The sequence below is a fragment of the Cucumis melo genome, chromosome 4, assembly GCF_025177605.1.
Source record: "Cucumis melo cultivar AY chromosome 4, USDA_Cmelo_AY_1.0, whole genome shotgun sequence".
Lineage (NCBI taxonomy): Eukaryota > Viridiplantae > Streptophyta > Magnoliopsida > Cucurbitales > Cucurbitaceae > Cucumis > Cucumis melo.
The window spans coordinates 30,317,167-30,336,711 of NC_066860.1; the positions used below are offsets into that span (position 1 = coordinate 30,317,167).

At 30.5% G+C, this 19,545-nt stretch overlaps 3 protein-coding genes across 3 annotated transcripts; all 3 read right to left on the bottom strand.

The window, feature by feature from the left end:
• Window positions 1–1,513: 1,513 nt before the first annotated feature.
• LOC103486874 (cytochrome P450 98A2) lies at window positions 1,514–4,590 on the bottom strand. Its single transcript, XM_008445012.3, has 3 exons — window positions 3,981–4,590; window positions 2,661–3,058; window positions 1,514–2,346 (listed from the first exon to the last, which is right to left on the bottom strand). The coding sequence occupies exons 1-3, from the start codon at window positions 4,462–4,464 to the stop codon at window positions 1,702–1,704; spliced, it is 1,527 nt and encodes a 508-aa protein (XP_008443234.1). The 5' UTR covers window positions 4,465–4,590; the 3' UTR covers window positions 1,514–1,701.
• Window positions 4,591–7,738: 3,148 nt separating this feature from the next.
• Window positions 7,739–10,372, bottom strand: LOC103486872 (WAT1-related protein At5g07050-like). The gene is made up of 6 exons (XM_017044180.2): window positions 10,011–10,372; window positions 9,611–9,673; window positions 9,253–9,369; window positions 8,683–9,094; window positions 8,442–8,593; window positions 7,739–8,137 (listed from the first exon to the last, which is right to left on the bottom strand). Exons 1-6 carry the CDS (start codon window positions 10,202–10,204, stop codon window positions 7,852–7,854), a joined length of 1,224 nt encoding a protein of 407 aa, XP_016899669.1. The 5' UTR covers window positions 10,205–10,372; the 3' UTR covers window positions 7,739–7,851.
• Window positions 10,373–13,792: 3,420 nt separating this feature from the next.
• LOC103486873 (WAT1-related protein At5g07050-like) lies at window positions 13,793–16,580 on the bottom strand. Its single transcript, XM_008445011.3, has 6 exons — window positions 16,289–16,580; window positions 16,089–16,151; window positions 15,867–15,983; window positions 14,986–15,397; window positions 14,750–14,901; window positions 13,793–14,353 (listed from the first exon to the last, which is right to left on the bottom strand). The coding sequence occupies exons 1-6, from the start codon at window positions 16,489–16,491 to the stop codon at window positions 14,098–14,100; spliced, it is 1,203 nt and encodes a 400-aa protein (XP_008443233.1). The 5' UTR covers window positions 16,492–16,580; the 3' UTR covers window positions 13,793–14,097.
• Window positions 16,581–19,545: the final 2,965 nt, after the last annotated feature.

The following is a 19,545-nucleotide window of genomic DNA, read 5'->3' on the forward strand; positions in this document are numbered from 1 at the left end:
CTCACTCTACTCTAAATTGTGGAAATTCTAATACATTTTTGTGAAATTATTTGGATACATGTTCGAACATCAATTATGTCATTCTTTCTAAATACATTGTGATCTTAGAATTTGGATTTTCTTTTTCTTTCAAGTTTCATTTGTAAAAATAGGGTCTACAAAAAAACATGCTTCCCCGAGGCTCCAACGTTGGAGAAAAGAATAAAAAATACATTCCCAAATTTTAGCATTTTTCATTCACTTGTCCTTCATCTCTACCCTAATAAAACCGTTTCCTATTCTTCCCCTTCATTCTAACCTCTTCAATTGGTAAGTTTCTCTCTTTTGTTCTAAAGTGTGTCTAATTGACAATCATATTTAAACAACCAATACACTAGAATCGAATCTTTTAGAAAGCATTCTCAGCACCAAAGGGAAGATTAGCGAGGTGCTTCCTCACTTGTCCTTCAACAAGCTGAATCAATGGTCAAAAACTGATTGTCCTTCAATAGGTTCGTTCTTTGATGAAGTTGAAAGTTCTCGATGGGACAATTAGATAATTTGGAATAACTGCAAGGGGTTAACTGAATAAAAGTACAAAAATTGGAAGGTGATTTAAACATGTGACATTCTGATGTTCAAGTACATAAAAATAAAAATAATGGTTGAACTAAACTCTTCTTTATCTATACATTGATCATCTATCTTTAGAATAGAACAAAAGGATAATCTACTAAAAGAAAAATTGAAGTTTTCTAAACATGGGCACTGACTTATTTTATTTTTGTAGGATAATCTAAATAAGTAGCAACTTCTTCAATGGAATAATATTCCTTCCACGATTAAATAACCCCTAAGCTAAGTCTGGGTAATAAAACATATTGAAGGTGAAGTAATAGAACAATTTGCAAAAAGCTTCAAGGTTAAGCATTTCACATGCTCTCTACCAACATCCCCATATCAATATTTCCGCCAACATTTTTACATTTTTTTTAAGTTCGATTATGTTATAAAAAGGTTTATATAATACAAAAAAAAAAATCCTATTTTGGTTTCTAAACTTTGTGTTTTATTCTATTTTGATTCCTAAACTTTTAAAAACGTTTTTAGTCTCTAAATTTTTAAAAATAGCATATTTTGGTCTTACTATTAAGATTTGGATAATTACCTTACCAAATAAAAACTTAAAAACTCATTTTCTACTTAAGATTTTGATGGTTACAATTTTAGTGCATTGTACATTCTACTACACTTTTGGTTCATATGTAAGATATAATTCATTCACACATTAAAATGTGTTTGGTGTATTTGCTTTTTGAAACCAAACGTGTTTTCGAATGTAATGAAAAAGAAAACTTGTTTTTATTTTCTAAAATAAATTTTGGATCACGAAACAAACAAACAAACTGGTTTATCTTTTTTTAAGAGTTTTATAAAAATGTTTAGTGGTTATTTAGCTATATAAGAAAAAAGAAGAGACATATGCTTAAAAAGTAAGCAGAAATTGCAAAGTAAAAAGAGAGAAAAACAGTGGTTGAAATTTGAAACCAATCTGTTGTTTCTTTCATCATGGTTTATGGTTCCCCTGCAAAGATTTACAAAACCATGATTTTTCCATAACACACAAAAACAAATCTTCAACCTCAGTTTCATTCCAACCAACAAGAACCCATTTTTAGTAACATTAGAAAAAAAAAACAACACGAAGATCAACTCAACAACTTACATGTCCACAGCCACACGTTTGTACAATCTAGAATCCAGCCTTGGAGTGGCCACAGCCTCCACCGGCGTTTTCATGTACGACACCAATCCAGGGCTCTCTGTCATGTCCATCTCCTCCCCCTTCATCCCCGGCGCCGGCGTCCATTCAAAGTGATGAAGTAGATGCCCCAACATGGATGTCACCAAATTGATCCCCAATTGAGCCCCTGGACAAACCCTCCGCCCTGCTCCGAACGGCAGCAGTCGGAGATCGTGTCCTTTCATGTCTACATCCTCTTCTAGGAATCGCTCCGGCCGGAATTCCTCCGGGTTCTTCCATACTGCTGGGTCACGTGCTACTGCCCAGACGTTAACGTGCACGTTTGAGCCTTTGGGGATGTCGTACCCGCCGATCTTGACGTTGGCGTTGGATCGGTGTGGCAGCATCAATGGCGTCGGTGGATGTAATCTCATTGCCTCTTTTACGACGCATTGAAGATATGGAAGATTTGAGAAATCGTTCTCTGTCATGATTCGATCTACTCCAATCACTTTGTCTAGTTCTTCCTGTACTTTCTTCTGAACTCTAGGGTTTCTTACGATCTCCGCCATTGCCCATTCCACTGAAATCGCTGTCGTGTCCATGCCGGCTGTGATCATATCCTGCATCACATTCACATCAATTAGAGATCGAAATCATCTTACACTGCTCTTCAATTTCACTTCACAAGTTGAATAAACAATTGAATATTGCTCTTCAATTTCATTTGAATAGAGATCAAAATCATTTAAAATTTCTCATCGATTTGATTTTCACAGAGTTGAAAAGAAATCGAAAATCATCTAAGAAATTGCTCTTCAATTTCTTCACTTCACAGAGTTTAATAAAGAGACCAAAATCATGGAATAAATTCCACATCAAGAGTGTCCGTAGCAAGAATTAATCCCTATAAAGATAAAGGAAACAGCAAACGTACCCAAAGGAGGCCAATGATAGTATCTTCGCTGAGATCATACTTGTCTTTGAGAGTGAGGAGAGCATCAACGAAGTGATTCTTGACATTACCGCTCAAGGTGCGAGCTTTGGTATGCTCATCCATGATAGCCCGAGTGAGGCGGTCGCGACGGGCGCCATGCTTGGCGAAGGCTTCTTCTTCGAGAGGGAACATCCAACGGAGCCAAGGAATGTGCTCAGCCATGGCAAGGGAGGCGCCGAGCTTGAGGCCATTGGCGACAATAGCCTTGAATTCCAAGCCCTGTTCGTCCAAAACGCCATTGGAGTTCACAAATCTCTTCCCAAAAGCAAGCCTTGTGATGTTGTTGAATGAAACTGCTCCCAGAAATTCCCGAAGCTTCAAACTCTTTCCATAGTTCTCTGATTAACAAAACAAAAGTCAACATACGGTAAAATGTAACAAAATTTTCAATTCATAATCTTATACTATACCTTCTATCAATTCAATTCATTGATTAATAAGAAACAATTTACAATAGGAGGGTAAACATTGATGATATGTTGACAAAATTTTGAAGTTTAAATTCATACACAAATAATGAAAATAAAATTTGTGAACCATCGCATATTCAATGGTATTGATTTATTGAAATTAGTTAAATAAGAAAGGTATTCATTTATTTCTAATTTAAGGTCAAAACAAAAAATAGTTAAATATTCAAAAAAAAAAAAAAAAAAAAAGAATTAAAAAACCAAGTGGAATATTCAAGCGGGAGAGTTGACTTTACTGATTCACTTCTCTCATCTTCTCATCCACAAGGACTCATTATTAATTTCCGTTGTTGGACATTTCCTCATTTGATTTCTTCAACCTATTGGTTTTTAATCATTTAAAGAAACATATAGTCAAGTAAGTAACTTCTAATCTTATAACATATTTACGCTTCTCTTTTTGGTAGAAATTAAACTAAAATTTTATAAGTTTTTATGGTACCAAAATTAATTTTAAGTTTAGTGTTATAATTTTAAATAGAACAATAATGTTGTTTTTAAAACAAGGGATAAATTGACATTATATAGTCACGAAATCTAATATCCATTAGACCAACCAAAGAATGTAGTTCGCACCCTCACGTCCCTAATTCCTACTCGAACCAATGGTAGGTGAGCTACCCCTTAACAAAAACAAAACTAAAATCTTACTTATTACTTATTAAGATCCTCCTAATCAATCAATTCATTATATAATTCCGTTTTGCTTCTAATTTCCTCAACCACCAAAAATCATCCAAATAAATAAATAAATAAAAAGATATTTGAAAAATTAATTAAATAAATTTACCAGGATTAGTGCAATGGTTGAAAACATCTTCAACCATGGCGGAAACTTCATCTTCTCGAATGGGCCTCAAAGATTCAAGTCGTTTGGGAGAGAAGAGTTCAATGGTACAAACTTTCCTAACCTTCACATAATGCGGTCCATAATCCGCCCAAATCAAGTCCTTCCCGTCCCGGCTAAATTTCGCGGCCGATCTGGTCCGGTGGCGGTCCGCCAGGCTCTGGTCGTGCTCCTTCAGAACCTCCCTCGCTAACTCCGTGTTGGAGACAACCACGTTCAAGGTGGAGCCGAACCACACCGATATGATGGGACCGTACTGCTTGGCCCAGTCCGCGTAGCATCTGAAGCGGACAGGTTTGACGTCGTATAGGTTACCGACGACGGGAAGCGGGCGTGGGCCTGGAGGAAGGTTGAAGCGGAGACGGTGGTAGAGTTTGTAGAGGAGGAGAAGGAGGAGAAAAGAGAGAGGGAGGAGAGAGAGAAGCATTTCCTTTTTTCTTTTCTTCTTATTTTCTTCTTAGGAATTGTTGGTGTGGAGGGAAGAGGATGATATATGACCTACGAAGGAAGGGGGAGTTGGTGGAGTGATTACTCTAATCTTCTTTTACCCTTTTTTAACTTATAACTTACTCCTATTTTTACAACACATAATTATTTATTTATTTTCATCCAGTTATTAGGATTTAAATTTAATCAAATATTTACCAAATCCTTTCGGATTAAAATAAAACTCTAATGTCAATTTTCATCAATTTTACATTGGAAATATCATATTAATATGGGAATACTTTGATTACCAAAAATCAAACAAAATAATTTTATTAAAACCAAAACGTTGCAATATGTTTTCAAATATAAATTTAATACCGCTACACTCATTTATATTCCGAAAGATAGCAATATGATTCTATCTTTTCTTTCTTAAAGATCGAAGATTCATATTTACATATCCAATATTTATCAAAATGAAATGAAATGAAATTGTAAGATTATATAGGGCTAAATTATAAAAAGAAGAAAAAATGTTAAAAAATATCCTATTCATTAAAATTCTGTTTAAAAAATATCCTTAAACTATTGAAAAGTTTCAAAAATATAATTGAACTTAACAAATGTTAAGAAATACTTTCATAGATCCAAAATTTACACCGATTTTCTTGCTATTTAAACAAAAATTTTAAATTAAAACCAAAGTTTTAAATTTATTTGACTATTAACACCCATTGATAGATCATAAATATAATTAATCTCAATAGTTATTATTATAATTAATATATAATAAAATTATTAACTATTAACAGACAATGATAGTTTGATTAGTTATTGTTTTAGTATATTTTAGGGAATATTTTTCTTGAAAGATCATGAGATTTTGTGTTACTTTGTATTTTAATCAAAATTTGAAATATTGATGTTGATTGATATATAAAAGTCTTAATTTTACATAAATTTTGATTTAGATTGATATTTTTTTTAAAAATTATAAAAACAACAAATTCAAAAGATAATTTTAAATTAGTAAATAAATATTTATTATTTTCAAATAAATAAGCATATTTATTATTTATATTATACTTACATTAGTCTCATTTTCATATTTATATTTGTGTTTTGTAGATTTTTCTACTATATATAAGAGAAATAACAATTAATCTCCTCTATCGATATCGAATCCATAAAAATATGAAAATATCATTAAAAATATCCACATATCCACAAAAATTTAAACTATACTTTTAAAAAATATATATTTTTAAATTTTTATAAATTTAAGAGTATTTATGAAACTTTTCTATAATTAACGATTATATTTGAAACAAAATTTCAAAGACATTTAAGTTTTAAAAATTTAGGGGTATTCTTTTTCTTTTCGAGGGCATCATAAAGAAAAAAAAGGTTGAGGTAAATATTAATAGGAAAAAATGAAATTAGTTTGTGAACAAAATTGGAAATAGTGGAGGAGGTTGTTGGAGAGGTTGGGAGTGGTGGGAAGGAGTGGTGTAGGTAAAGGGGCAGAATTGGAAATAAAGAAAAGAAAGGAAAGGAATGAGAGAGTTTGTTTGTTGGGAGAAAATGATAGAGAAGCGGTGGGTGTTGGAGTACGTGGAGGTCATAAATTTATAAAAAGAGTTTGGTGGAATGTTAAATAGCCATACTCCCACGATCACTACCCTTTTCTTTCATTTCTAACCACACCAACCTACATTTCTCTATCTTATGTAAATTAATTATCAATTTCAAACCCAATAATCTACTTTACCAAATCTTTTTGACATTTCAAACCTTTTTTTTTTTCTCCTCTCTTTTCTTTATATTAATTTAAATATAGAATAATCTTTCGGTAAGTGAAGTCCTTCATCATTTACAATCTGCCACTAACTAAATGTGACATATATTTTTTTTATTTTATATAATAATTGACGTGTACTAAATTTACTAAATTTGAGGTTTGAAAGCTTCCATCTCCCCTACTCTTATTGTTGTCGGTAGAAAGTAGGGAAAACATAAATTTAATTATTTTAGTGCTCACGTTGGATTTTTGATAAATCATTTTGAAATAAAAGTAGAACTTTATTTGAACTTAATACTCATGGCCTCAAAAGAGTGATAATCGTCCCCATAAACCAATTACACGAGTCATTTGAGGATGTTTTGTCTTCACTCATATGCATCACCCAACTAGAATTACTCTAAACTAAGCATGCTTAATTTTGGAGTTTCTATGATTGAACTGTCGAAAAGGAAAATGCATCTTGTTGGTATATGTATTGTATTAAATTTTAAGTCTTTCTTAACCTTACTTTTATGTTTTTAGGATTTCTTTTATGTAATATCGTTTCATTCTTGTCCCCCTCTTAAATTCGGAACGTTACAAAATTCTTAATAGATAATATATATATATATATATATATATATATATATATATATATATATATATATATAAATAAAACATTGAATTAGCTAGTATGAAGTGATTAAATAAACATGACATAAAATCAAATTATTTTCAACCACTTCAAAAATGACTTTTAAGTAACGGATAATAGTTAGGAAACAAAATAAAATACAATTGGATCAGAACATTGTATTGCAATATGGGGAAGAAGAGGCACATAATAAGATAACTTTAGGAGTTAGGTAGGGATATGGGTTTGAATAATGAAAAGGGTGGATGGTGGACAAACATCATTATCTCTCAAACCCATGCCCAACATTCTCACTCCAATATCTTCCTTTTTAGACATCATTTTCCTTTTCTTTTCAAACTCATATACCTACTCCCCTCACCCCTCATCTGTTTTTAAAGCTTTCAATACAAGGAATGTTTTAGATTGAATGTTTTCCATCTCATTTATAACATAAAATCCATTTCTATCCTACAATTTTCAATCTAACCATTTCTCTTGCTGTTATGATTTTTAATAATTCTAATTACATTCTAACTCTTTGAATAACCTTTAAATTTTTTATACAATCCTCTTTCTATGTGCTTCATTTTTACTTTCATTTTACAATGAATTAAAAGTATGCTCCTCACTTCTCGTTTTCTGATGTGTTCGATATATATAATATTAAACTTACTTTCACCTTATTATTTTAAGATTTTTAATCAATATATATATATATATATTAAAGTAGGAGGTTATGTGTTTAAATCACCACAGTCCTTCATTTCTCTCTAAATTAAAAATAGAGGATTGTGATGTTGATAATATATTAGTTTGATATTCAACAATCATCTAAAATGGTTTATGAGGATGAAATAGAATATAAAAAAAAGGCAAATTTAAAGAAAAGAGTGTTTAATCATCAATATTCTCTGCTCCTCCCTTTTTTAATTTCTTTGTTAGTGTTCTTCAATATATTTTATTTATTAATTATTGATTTGGTTTGATTGGTGTCTTGAGGCCTGTTTTTCCATGTTATTAGGTGAAGTCATGGATGGAATAGTAATGGCCAAACCCTCTTTCTTTTGATCAGTTGCTAATTCAATACCTTCATTTACAATAGGCAATTGATGATCATGATGATCACCTTCTTCCATTATTGCTTCAACAATAATCTCTCCAATAACTTCTTCCTTCTTCTCTCTGCTTTCCTTATACTTTCCCCACAAAACAAAGTATAACCCTATTATAATCACCACTGATCCAATTACCCTGAAAATTCAAACATAAAAATATAATATAATTAAGATTTATCATATTATGTTGTGTTCCAAAAACAGTCACAAGAAAAAAAACTAAAAAAATATTTAAAAAAAAAAAGAAAGAAGAAAAAGACAGTTTTACCACATGACAAACTATGGTTTAGGTAAGATATATACAAATATGTGTGTAGTCCAAATGTATCTCTAAGTAATTTTGTTTTGACATTTTATATTATTCTTTAAATGAAAATTTTAGTGAGGAAAGTAATTAATTTTATAGACAAGAGAAAGAGAGAAAGAAATTGATGAGTTACCCTCCAACATAAATCTCTTCAGCCAAGATGAAATGACCCATGAAGGCAACAATCACTACTACCATAGGACCAAAAGCTGTAACAAAAACTGGTCCTCTTGTTTTCATTACCAAACCTTGAACATAATATGCCACCCCTGATGACACAATGCCCTACATAATTTGTAACTCAATATTATGAGGCGTTATACATTTATTTTAAAGATTGAAAAATGTCTCTGATAATAATTAGTCTTTCTTACTGCATAAGCTGATGCTAGAAGGTTCCAATCCCAACCGATGGCCCAGGCGGAGAGGCGACGCTCTATGGCAAAGGTGGCAACAGTGGCCTGAAGGGTTCCCAGAAAGCAAACCAAGGTGGTGAGAGAAAGATGGGCTGTGTATTTTCTCAAGGTTATTGTTTGGAGGATGAAGAAGGCTGCCCAAGCCAAAGTGGAGATGATGAGCAAAATGGAGCCTTTGATATACTCTCCCTGGTTGTGGTGATTGAGCACGGCCGTGGATGGTGTGTTCGGTTGGCGGCCGTGCTTTGTGCCGAGAAAGTTGACGGCATTTCCTTTATAAAATGTCATCAACATGGCTCCACCTAGGGTCACTATTGTTCCCAACAATTTCGCTCGACATCTCACTCTTTTCAAGTCCAACTTTTCTATCCTGATAAATCAATAAAGAAATAAGAACATAGAAGTTTCATAAGGTTAATTATCATAAACTTGACCAATAAAAATTAGCAAGTTTATTCATATTTTTACACTTTTTATTATTTTAATAGGAACGAGAGGATGAGGGTAACCAAAGCTGGTTTAAAGTACTTGCAAATGACTGCCATAGCGAATGTCACCGAAGGAAGCATGTTGACTATGGCGCAAGCGATTGTTGGAGATGTCATTTTTAGCCCCATGTAGTATAAGTTTTGGTCAAGCAATGGCCTGTTGAGACATAGCTAGATCAATGCCATATGGAAGATATAGAGGTAAAATAAAAAACGTAACCTTGAAGGAAGGAGAAATTAGGACTTGTTAGTTGATAGCCATTTGACTTTTGATTTTTAAAATTTTTAAAATTACATGTAGAAGAACTTGTTCCACCTCTAAATTTTATGCAAACTGACTTGAATAATAATAATAATAATAATAATAAAGAAATTAAAAGCCAAGTATTGATACTAACCCAAGAAGAGCAAGAACGAATATCTGAATGAAAATCTTAAATGTAATCTTTGGTCTAAATTTCCTGAAAATATAAAAGAGAATGGAAAAATGAGTTATAGGGAAATAATGTAACGTAGCCCTACGCTTGGATTGCGTTTGCAAGCAGAAAAAACGATTATAGAAAAAACTCCCACCTCAGTTGTTTGTCAAAACAAATTATTTATTAATATATACCTCTAAAGTTACTTTTTAATTTATTCTAGCATGCAATAGTTAACCACAACTATCCATTATTAATTTAAAAGCGTTGATCACAAGGTATAAGATACTATTTTTTTGGTGAAATTAAACAAAACAAAAGTTATTGTAATGTTGTAGAAATATGATAGCAGAGGAAGGATAGTGTATAATATTTGGACCTCTCGAGAATGAGAGCAAAGGGCGCCATGATCACAGTCGCAAAGACCTGACGGTAGACGACAAGAACGTAGTGACTCATACCACCATTGAGGGCGATGGCAGATAGGATGTTCAGTCCAGCGTAGCCGAATTGAAGGGAGATGACTGCGATGTAAGGCATTGCATTTTGGAAGAAATGGCCAAAGGATCCCATGGCTTTTTGTTTTTGAAGATAATATGTAGAAGAAGAAGAAGAAGAAAACTAGGTATGACAAAATGAGAAGAGAGGAATTAACACTGTCAAAAATGCTTATGACAAAATGCCTTGAAACACCAAATATGTACTTTATAGACAACTAAAAAATAAATTCTATATTTGCTTATATAAATTTTGAGTTGTGAGATATATATATATTGGTGTTTTGGTTGAAACATGTTACATTAAAGAATAAAATTAACATGGAAAAAAGGAGGGAAAACTGAAAATTAAAGAACCCTTCAATTCCATATTCCATATCTTGTTTACTTTTTGATGTAACATTAACTTTAGAGGATGAAAAGAGTTAAATTTATTTATAAAGGTTGTATAAAACTATCCATCCATGCATTGTTCTGTCTTATCTTTAAAATGTGGTTAAAAATTTGACATCTCTATGTTATACTATGCCCGAATCAATACTTATGCTTCAAAGAATTCATTTTTTTCCCTTACTATATATTAACTATATATTTCAATGCCAAAGTTTAAAACTATTACTTTGATTTCTTTTCAAATTCTTCATATATTTTTTTTAGAATGAATATACCTTGTTAATTAAGCATATATGAAAAAGAATAAAAACAGCAATTTACATAAATCTAAAGTTCCAAATTTAAAGGAATGGAGAAAAAATCGTAATTGACAAAATTATATCCACCGTTGTCTTAGATTTAGTAAAACCCGTGCATGTGTGTATATATATATATATATATGGGTGATGATATACGAGTGACCGGCATCAAAGAACGTTGTTATAGGTGTTCAATGACGACCGCTATCTGACATTGAAGAGTATCTGATCACATTAAATGCCTACATTACTTGTGACAACCGATACTAATCATCACTTAGTTTATTGAAAAATAAACAAATTATTGTTTTACTCAAGCTCGAAAACCGATAAAATCTTTCATCTACAAATAACACAAAGGAAAAAGAAAATCTCAATTACTATTGTATATACACAACTGATCAACTTTTAACCAATACAAAATTTAATTAATTTACTCCACCAAAATTTCTTTTATTTAGTTATTTGTTATTAATTAGTAGGAATTAATCGTAAAGTTGTAAATGAAATTTATATAGATATGTTGAAAATTAAGACTATTTAATCAAATTTTCAATTTTGAACTATTAAATATAAATCTCAATTACATACCAAGTTTAAAAAACAAACAAATTAAAAATGGAGATGTAATAACTATCTATGAGAAAGAAAACATACACAAATATTTTGATAGGGAGGGTAATTGAGCTAACAAAATTTGAACAATAAAGAGGGAGAGAAAATATCATCTATTTTTTTTCCTTTGTAGATAATCCATTTTTTAAAGGATTTTTTTCAAACTAATAAAATCAAACAGTGATATTCTTTTAAAAAAAATTATCAAAAATAAAATATTTGATAAAATATTTATCTTTTGTAAATTTTTTTTGACTTTAATAGTTTTTTTGATGTAAATAGTTTGCTAAATTTTTTTATTTTTTAAAAAAATTCCTTATTTTTAATCCTATTTTAATTATTTTTTACTTTTTTGCCCAAAATAGTGACAATGAGATTTAAAAAAAAAAAGAAAAGAAAAGAAAAATCCTTTTCACGTGATATTAAGAAATAGGAAAAAGAAAATAAGTTTTTAATTATTTATTTTATTTTACGTCTTATATTCCATAATTTGAGAAAAATGGAATAATCCTAACATAAATTTAGAAAACAAACATTTCTCCCTATAATCACTTTATATAATCTATATATATAAATTTAAAACTAAAAATTATATGTAGTTTGCCTAAATAATTTTGAGTCGTGAGATATATATTGGTGTTTTGGTTGAAACATGTTACATTAATTAAAGAATAAAAGCATAGAAAAAATAGGGAAAAGAACCTTCAATTCAATATTACATACGTAAATTTTCTCTTTGACGTAGCATTAGTTTTAGAGGTAAAAGGAGAGCTTATTTGCTTACTAAAAGTCGTATAGAAAGCTATTTCTATGAAATATTATACTTCATGTATTGTTCTATCTCATCTTTAAAATTTGGTTAAAAACTCGACGATGGAATCAATACTTATGTTTTAAAGAACTTCTTTTTCTCTCATGCTATTAACTATATTTCAATGCTAAGTTTAAAATCTTTTCAAATTCTTTATATTTTTTTTAGAATGAAGATATCTTGTTAATGAAAAGGATAATGATTTAGATTTAGTCTTTAATTTACTTTTGCCTATGTTTTCTTCTTTTCAACTAAATGTCAAAAAAAAGTTGCCACAAAGAGAAGTTGAAACAATCAATTTGTGACAAATATGAAGAGTTAATATTCTCGATATTATATATATATATATATATATATATATATATATGACGTTTTATGTTGGTCAAAAACTAATATATTATAAAGGTGTGATATATGACAGACAAGCGATTGACGTTAAAGAACATGTTATTATTATAGGTGTTCAATCAGGATCACCATTTGACATCGATAAGTACTTGACATTAAATGTCTACATTTGTGACACAACTTATGTCAATCATTACTTATTTAGTAAAAAGTAAACAAATTGCTTTCAAAAGTAAGAAAATCAATAATATTTATCTTCACTTTTGCAAAAGGCAATTTTTTTTTCTTCAAGTACTCAGACATTCGCTAACACAATTTTTTCTCCATTGTTTCTCAAAGTTCTCGTCCACCATCTTCTACTTCACCATTAGAAACAGTGATTCATATATCCAATCTAATTCATGAAAGAATCCTAATAATTAAGCTTGAACTAGACACATGAATTGACCTCTAGACTTTAGGCCCATGAAGAGATTTATCATGATGATCAAGTTGATAGATTATATCATATAATTCGAAGGAAACACGAGGAAGATGAGAAAATGTATAAATAAAACGATAAGGGTGGTGGATGGGTGGATGGTGATGTAAGTGATCTCAATATATCCTCAAAAAACATAAAGTTGGAGCAATTGGGTATTTGGTTATATTACTAATATTAACGAATAAAAAGAGAATGTTGTTTGGTGACATTTAGGAGTTTGCCACTCAAAGACAACCTTAGTGGAATCTTTATCAAACGTCAGCGTTTTTCTTCCATACTTTTGTCCCACAATTTCCCACCATCTCACACTCATTCATCTATATGTGCATGAACATGCACAATTATTCCTATATTCCAACACACACACACACACACACCTATAATATTTAATACATCAAACACTCAACCATCATATTTTAAGACGTTATACTTTTATCTACTAAACTATATATGCAATTATTAGTGCAATTATACACAATTACATGGTTAACTAAGTGGTAGGTTAGTATATGCATTATCTTACGCCCTAAGGTTGAATATGTTTTGATTATCATGTTCTCCGTTCTTACAATTTTGTTTCACTAAAAAAGAAAAGGAGAAAAATTATGGAATAATTTATCATTCCCTCCATAGATTTACTAAAAAGAAAGCTCCATTTCTTTTTGATTCTCATTATCTAACTTAAGGATCTTATGAGATTACATGTAGAAAACTTGAAAGGGCCAACATTAAAGGCCCACATATTCAACCAAAAAGAGATCAAGAGAGAAAAAGAAAACTAGAGTTTAGAAAGAAAAGGGAAAAAGGGGGAAAAATGGAGGGATTAAATTGGAAATAGAATGCAAAAAAAGGAAAAAAAGAAAATTAAAAAGAAAAAAAGAAAAAAAAAAAAGAAGTATTTGATCAAATTCTCCTCCTCCTCCTCCTCCTCCTCTCCTCACTTTTTCTTAGCCATTTCTAAGTTATTTGATCTTCAAGATTCTCTCTTTTTTATTAATAAATTTGGAGTATTTATATAATTAATTAGCGAGTGTGTCTTGAAGCTGCCTCTTCTCCATGCTAAGTGCTTCGATGGGTGGAATAGTAATGGCCAAACCCTCTTTCTTTTGATGATCAATTATTGCTTCTTCATTGCCTTCATTTGTTATAGGCAATTCATCTCCACCTTTCATTGCTTCAACAATATCTCCATTACTTTCCTTCTCTTTGCTTTCCTTGTATTTTCCCCACAAAACAGAGTATAATCCTATTACAATCAACACTGCTCCAATTATCCTGTAAATTCAAACATAATTATAAGTCAGAGATTGTGTTCCAACTAATCTCTTCATAATTATCTTATTACTCTTTTCGTATAACTAATTGGTTTTAAGTTGTCATTATATATTTATCTACTAATATAATATTGGAGTTCATGAAACCCAAAGGAACATTTAGTTAAAGAAAACTAAAATTGAGATGAACTTAAAAAAACACACCAAATTTGATATCTATAGAATAGATGAGTTTGACTCGTTTTATTTCCAAGAGATAAAATCTCATTTTTAAGTGTGTTTTTAATATTTTATTTTAGTATTTATATTTATATTATTCTTAAATAAGAAAATTTGGAGTGAAAATTAATAATTTTGAAATAAAAAAAAAAAAAAAAGAGGAAATTGATTATTTTACCCTCCGACATAAATCTTTTCAGCCAAGATGAGAGATCCCATGAAAGCAACAATAACCATCATCAATGGACTGAAAGCTGTAACAAAAACTGGCCCTTTTGTCTTCATAACCAAACCTTGAACATAATATGCCACCCCTGATGTCACGATCCCCTGCATAAATAATATTCAACATTATAACTCATAACTTTTAATTTCAAACACGGAAAAGTCGACATAATTATCGTCTTTTCGTACCGCATATGCAGCGGCAAGAAGGTTCATGTCCCAGCCGATGGCCCAGGCACCAGGGCGGTGCTCCATGGCGAGGGTGACGATAATGGCTTGAAGGGTTCCCAAAAAGCAAACCATGGTGGTGAGAGAAAGATGGGCTGTGTATTTTCTCAAGGTTATTACTTGGAGAATGAAGAAGGCTGCCCAAGCCAGAGTGGCGATGATGAGCAATATGGAGCCTTTGATGAACTCTCCGTCGTGGTGGTGGTTGACTGCAGCTGCGTCGGCCGATGACGGTTGGTGGCTGTGCCCGGTCCCGAAGATGTTGATGACACTTCCTTTGTAAAATGTCATCAACATAGCTCCCACCACCGTCACTATCGTTCCAAACAACTTCGCTTGACATCTCACTCTTTTCAAATCCAACTTCTCCATCCTGATAGAACCCCGATAATAATTATTGGAGAAGAAGTAACATCGTAATAGAATGTTGTAACTTTATGTTAAAGTAAAAACTTGATCCGCTATTAAAAATGTGTATTATTGGTGCGTGTGTTTTCCCTATCTTTGTTGTTGGAATGTTTTGAATATATTATATGTTATTTTGAATTATTGAACATAAGAGATTTGTATTTATGTTATTTACAACTTAGGTACAGATTTTAGATTTTAGACGAATGTACTGTATAAACTCTCTAACTTTATGTATATTTCTGAGTTTGATAGTTTTTTTTTAATTATAATAAACTGCTATATTCTTTTGTTTGTGGATGTAGCTAAACATATAAACATATCAATCTCTATATCGATTCTGTCGTTGATTTCAGAATATTTATTTATTCATATTCTTTGCACTTTTTATTAGTTTGTCAGCACGAGAAAACGGAAACGGAGTTTTAAAGTACCTGCAAATGACTGCCATGACGAATGTCATTGCAGGGAGCATGTTGCTTATCGCACAAGAGAAAGTTGGGGATGTCATTTTCAACCCCACGTAGTAGAAGTTTTGATCAATCAGTGGTCTGTTTCAGAGATCAAAAGCCATGGAAGATATAGAGAAGGTCACAAAAATGATAAGTTTTTAGATATTTGAAAGAATGAGAAAATAATTAGTATTTGGTACTAACCCAAGAAGAGCAAGAGCAAACATCTGAATGAAAATCTTCCATGTAATCTTAGGTCTTACTTTCCTGAAAATATGAAAATAGTAATGAGTTATGGGTTATAGAAGTTAAAAAGAAAATATGTTTGTCTTAAGATACGATGACAGGAAAACTACAAACTTTTTGTTTGAAAATGAAACTCGAAAGATATGTACTATGTATACCTCTCGAGAACAAGAGCAAAGGGTGCCATGACGGCAGTGGCAAAGGCATGACGGTAGACGACAAGGACGTAGTGGCTCATACCACGGTTGAGGGAGACGACGGAGATGATGTTCATTCCGGCGTAGCCGAATTGAAGGGAGATGACTGCGATGTATGGGTTTGCATTTTGAAAGAAACGGCCAATGCATTCTAAGAATCCCATGGCTTTGTCAAGTTTAATTAGAATTTTAACTAAAAGAAGAAGAGGAAAACAATGAAGAGAGGAATTTAACACAACACAACTTCTTAGAAAAGCTTATGAGTGTGTTTCCTAAGAGAATTTGGCTTTGCAACACTAAATATTTATAGGCAATTAAGTGGAGTTGTTGTTATTATTATTATTATTATTATTATTATAATATTTTTTTTTTCATTTCAAGAATAAATTCTATATATTTCATGACGTAATTTTGAGTTGTGAGATATAATGGGTTTTTTTTTCTTTTTTGTTGATGCATATGTTATTAAAGAATAAAACTTGGTAGACTAAAGGGAAAAAATTAAAAAAAAAAAAAAAAAAAAAAAGATAAGAAAAGAAAAGAAAAAGAACATTCCCTCCATATGTTGGTTCCTTTCTTTTGATGTGATATTTGTTTTAGTGGATAAAAATATAAGTTAGCAATTTATTTATTGAAGGCAATATTTAAAACTACTCATATAAAATGTCACTTTCATAAATATACCTCCAATATGTTGTTCCATATATATGAATTTTAGTTAATAATTCTAAAGTTATTCCCTTTCAAGAAAAGGATAAAAGATAAAAAATAAACAAAAACATGGGAAAAAATTAATTATAAATGATGTAAAAATGGAATGATAAAAAAAGAATACACAACTTTTATGGCTTTTAATCGAATAAAAAAGATTTTATATGATGAGCATAAGTCCATCAAAGACAGCAATTATTTTTCTAAATGTCATTCCATTCCAAATAAAAAAGTAAGAGAGAAATTTACCCTATAAAATAATTTTTGAATCTACAAAATTATTCCATGTAATCAAGCCCAACCCAAATTCACACGAACATATCCTTGGAGTGCAAATAATGTACAATGTTAAAGTAATATTTGTATATTCATAAAAGTTGTGTGTATATATCCATAGAAGAGTTGAGGTGGATATTATGGTTTGATTTATACATATTTATATAAATATTATATTGAGTGGAAAAAGAGAAGAAAAGTGACTTTTGGAGTGGTTGGGTTGAAGGCCATAGAGAGATGACAGGAAATTAAGAAGAAAGAAATTAAAGCATTATTGTGATGGTGGGATTGGGAATTTACTTTGGTTATTGGACCATTTGGTAGAATATGGAACCCACAAAAACAATCTGGCTAATACCAAATCTAATCTCAATAATATAAAGGTAAGAGTGCATATATTTTGAGTTTCTACTGTATTTCAACCTTTTTCTGTAGGAATAAAAATAAAATCTAATTGAAGTTTATAACGATGTAATTTTTAGCTAGTGAAAATGAACTTCGTTCAATAATAATTAACCACACACAAGGGTTTGATCTTTTCTCTTTCATAATTTTGGAAAAATTGAAGGGTGTCCTTAGATTTAAGTTTAAATTTTATTGTGTATATATAAATGTTCATATATATGTTCAAAAGACATGATTGTGTGAGAATATTTGATGTGAGTTGTTGGGTACTGATGAATGTATTACGAGAAAAGAAAATGTGGCCAAAGTCAAAATATCAAAAGTTTGTCAATTGCTTACCCTCGGCAACTGGGAGAAATTAAATATCAAGCAAAAGTTAGAGATTGCACATAGGGAAAAATTGATTCTAGAGTGTAAAGAGTGCACATTATTAATATGATCGAACGTTAGTGTTGGAAATTTGGTGGAGACATGTTTATACAGAATAGATACATTTTCTTATAACAAATATATATCAGTTAGGGGGTCGGTAGCTTCAACTATATATAGACACATTCATGCATCAGCAAAAAACTAAATCACCTTTTATGCTTTCAAATATAACTTCTTCACACTAACTAAGTTGAACATATTTGATCAAAATAAATTACTATTCTCATTTCAATGGCTACCTCGGGTTAAGTTATTTTCATTTAAGGCGAATCAATTAGAGGCTTATACAATTAATTAAGATTCATAACTTTCTCAAAAGAAAAAAAAAAAAAACATATAACATTTGTGAACTTTATAAGAGCAAAGTGGATGATAAAATTATTAGAACTTTGAACTTTAATAATCATTTACAACTGTTTTGGATTTTAATTGATTTCTTGGCTTTTTAAACAGAAGAATTCTTAGCACTTTTAGTATATAATGGCCTCTGCTGGTGTCACTTGCCTCATATTACAACTTCTAAGCAATATGTTTGGAACAGACACATTTATCCCAAAAAGAAAAGGGAAAGAGTTTGGGAACCCTAACAATGGCATATAAAAAGAAAAAAGAAATCAAGATATGTTAATATATACTACTTGTCCATAAAAATAAAAATAAAAAGTTACAAATTTTGTGCTTTATTTTCATTAAAATATATAGTTTGAGAAGATATTTTCTCCTTTATTAATTTTCTTCTTCTAGAATTAAGTATAAAATATATCACATATAAATGAAGTCTTACGTAAACCATCATATTGAAAAATTATTCCCACTAAATTCCACAAAATTAGATTTTTGTATCCAAACTTTTGTTTTTATGTTTAAGATAATCACAATTAGTTGATTTGATATCATATAACCTCCAAGCAGATTGGATAATCTCTAGCCTAACTTTAATTTTCTTCTTATTAATTGAAGGTAAAATTTCGTAACCTTTCACCATATTCTTTCTTTTCCTTTTCTTAATGGAGGTAACTTTCATATATATATATATATATATTAGAAAAAAGACTATATCATTATTATTCATTTTAAAGTATTAAATTGCCAAAAGATATACATTTTCTTGTGAAATATAAGGGCTAGATTTGTACCTGTCAATCACCATTAAAAAGATATATATATATATATATATATATTCTAAATAGAAACCCCTCTGTGTGTGCTTTTTAAATTTTGAATTTAATTTGAACACTAAGTTCTAAATGTACATATTTCACTGCCATCTCAATCTTTTAATATAAAATATACAACGTCAAAACAAAGTTAGGAAAGCATTTAGAGTTATACACCAAATAAGACTCTTAAAATGTAATTTATAACTCTTCTTTTATATGTCACTAGAACAAATC

Coding starts and splice junctions, on each gene's coding strand:
- LOC103486874 (XM_008445012.3), bottom strand. CDS start 4,464: ATGCTTCTCTCTCTCCTCCCTCTCTCTTTTCTCCTCCTTCTCCTCCTC. Junction 3,059..3,980: donor CAACCATTGCACTAATCCTG/GTAAATTTATTT, acceptor TTTGTTAATCAG/AGAACTATGGAAAGAGTTTG. Junction 2,347..2,660: donor CTATCATTGGCCTCCTTTGG/GTACGTTTGCTG, acceptor AATGTGATGCAG/GATATGATCACAGCCGGCAT.
- LOC103486873 (XM_008445011.3), bottom strand. CDS start 16,491: ATGGGATTCTTAGAATGCATTGGCCGTTTCTTTCAAAATGCAAACCCA. Junction 15,398..15,866: donor GTCATGGCAGTCATTTGCAG/GTACTTTAAAAC, acceptor GGGTTCTATCAG/GATGGAGAAGTTGGATTTGA. Junction 14,902..14,985: donor TTCTTGCCGCTGCATATGCG/GTACGAAAAGAC, acceptor TTATTTATGCAG/GGGATCGTGACATCAGGGGT.
- LOC103486872 (XM_017044180.2), bottom strand. CDS start 10,204: ATGGGATCCTTTGGCCATTTCTTCCAAAATGCAATGCCTTACATCGCA. Junction 9,674..10,010: donor TTTGCTCTCATTCTCGAGAG/GTCCAAATATTA, acceptor TTATATTTTCAG/GAAATTTAGACCAAAGATTA. Junction 9,095..9,252: donor GCTATGGCAGTCATTTGCAA/GTACTTTAAACC, acceptor TTGATTTATCAG/GATAGAAAAGTTGGACTTGA.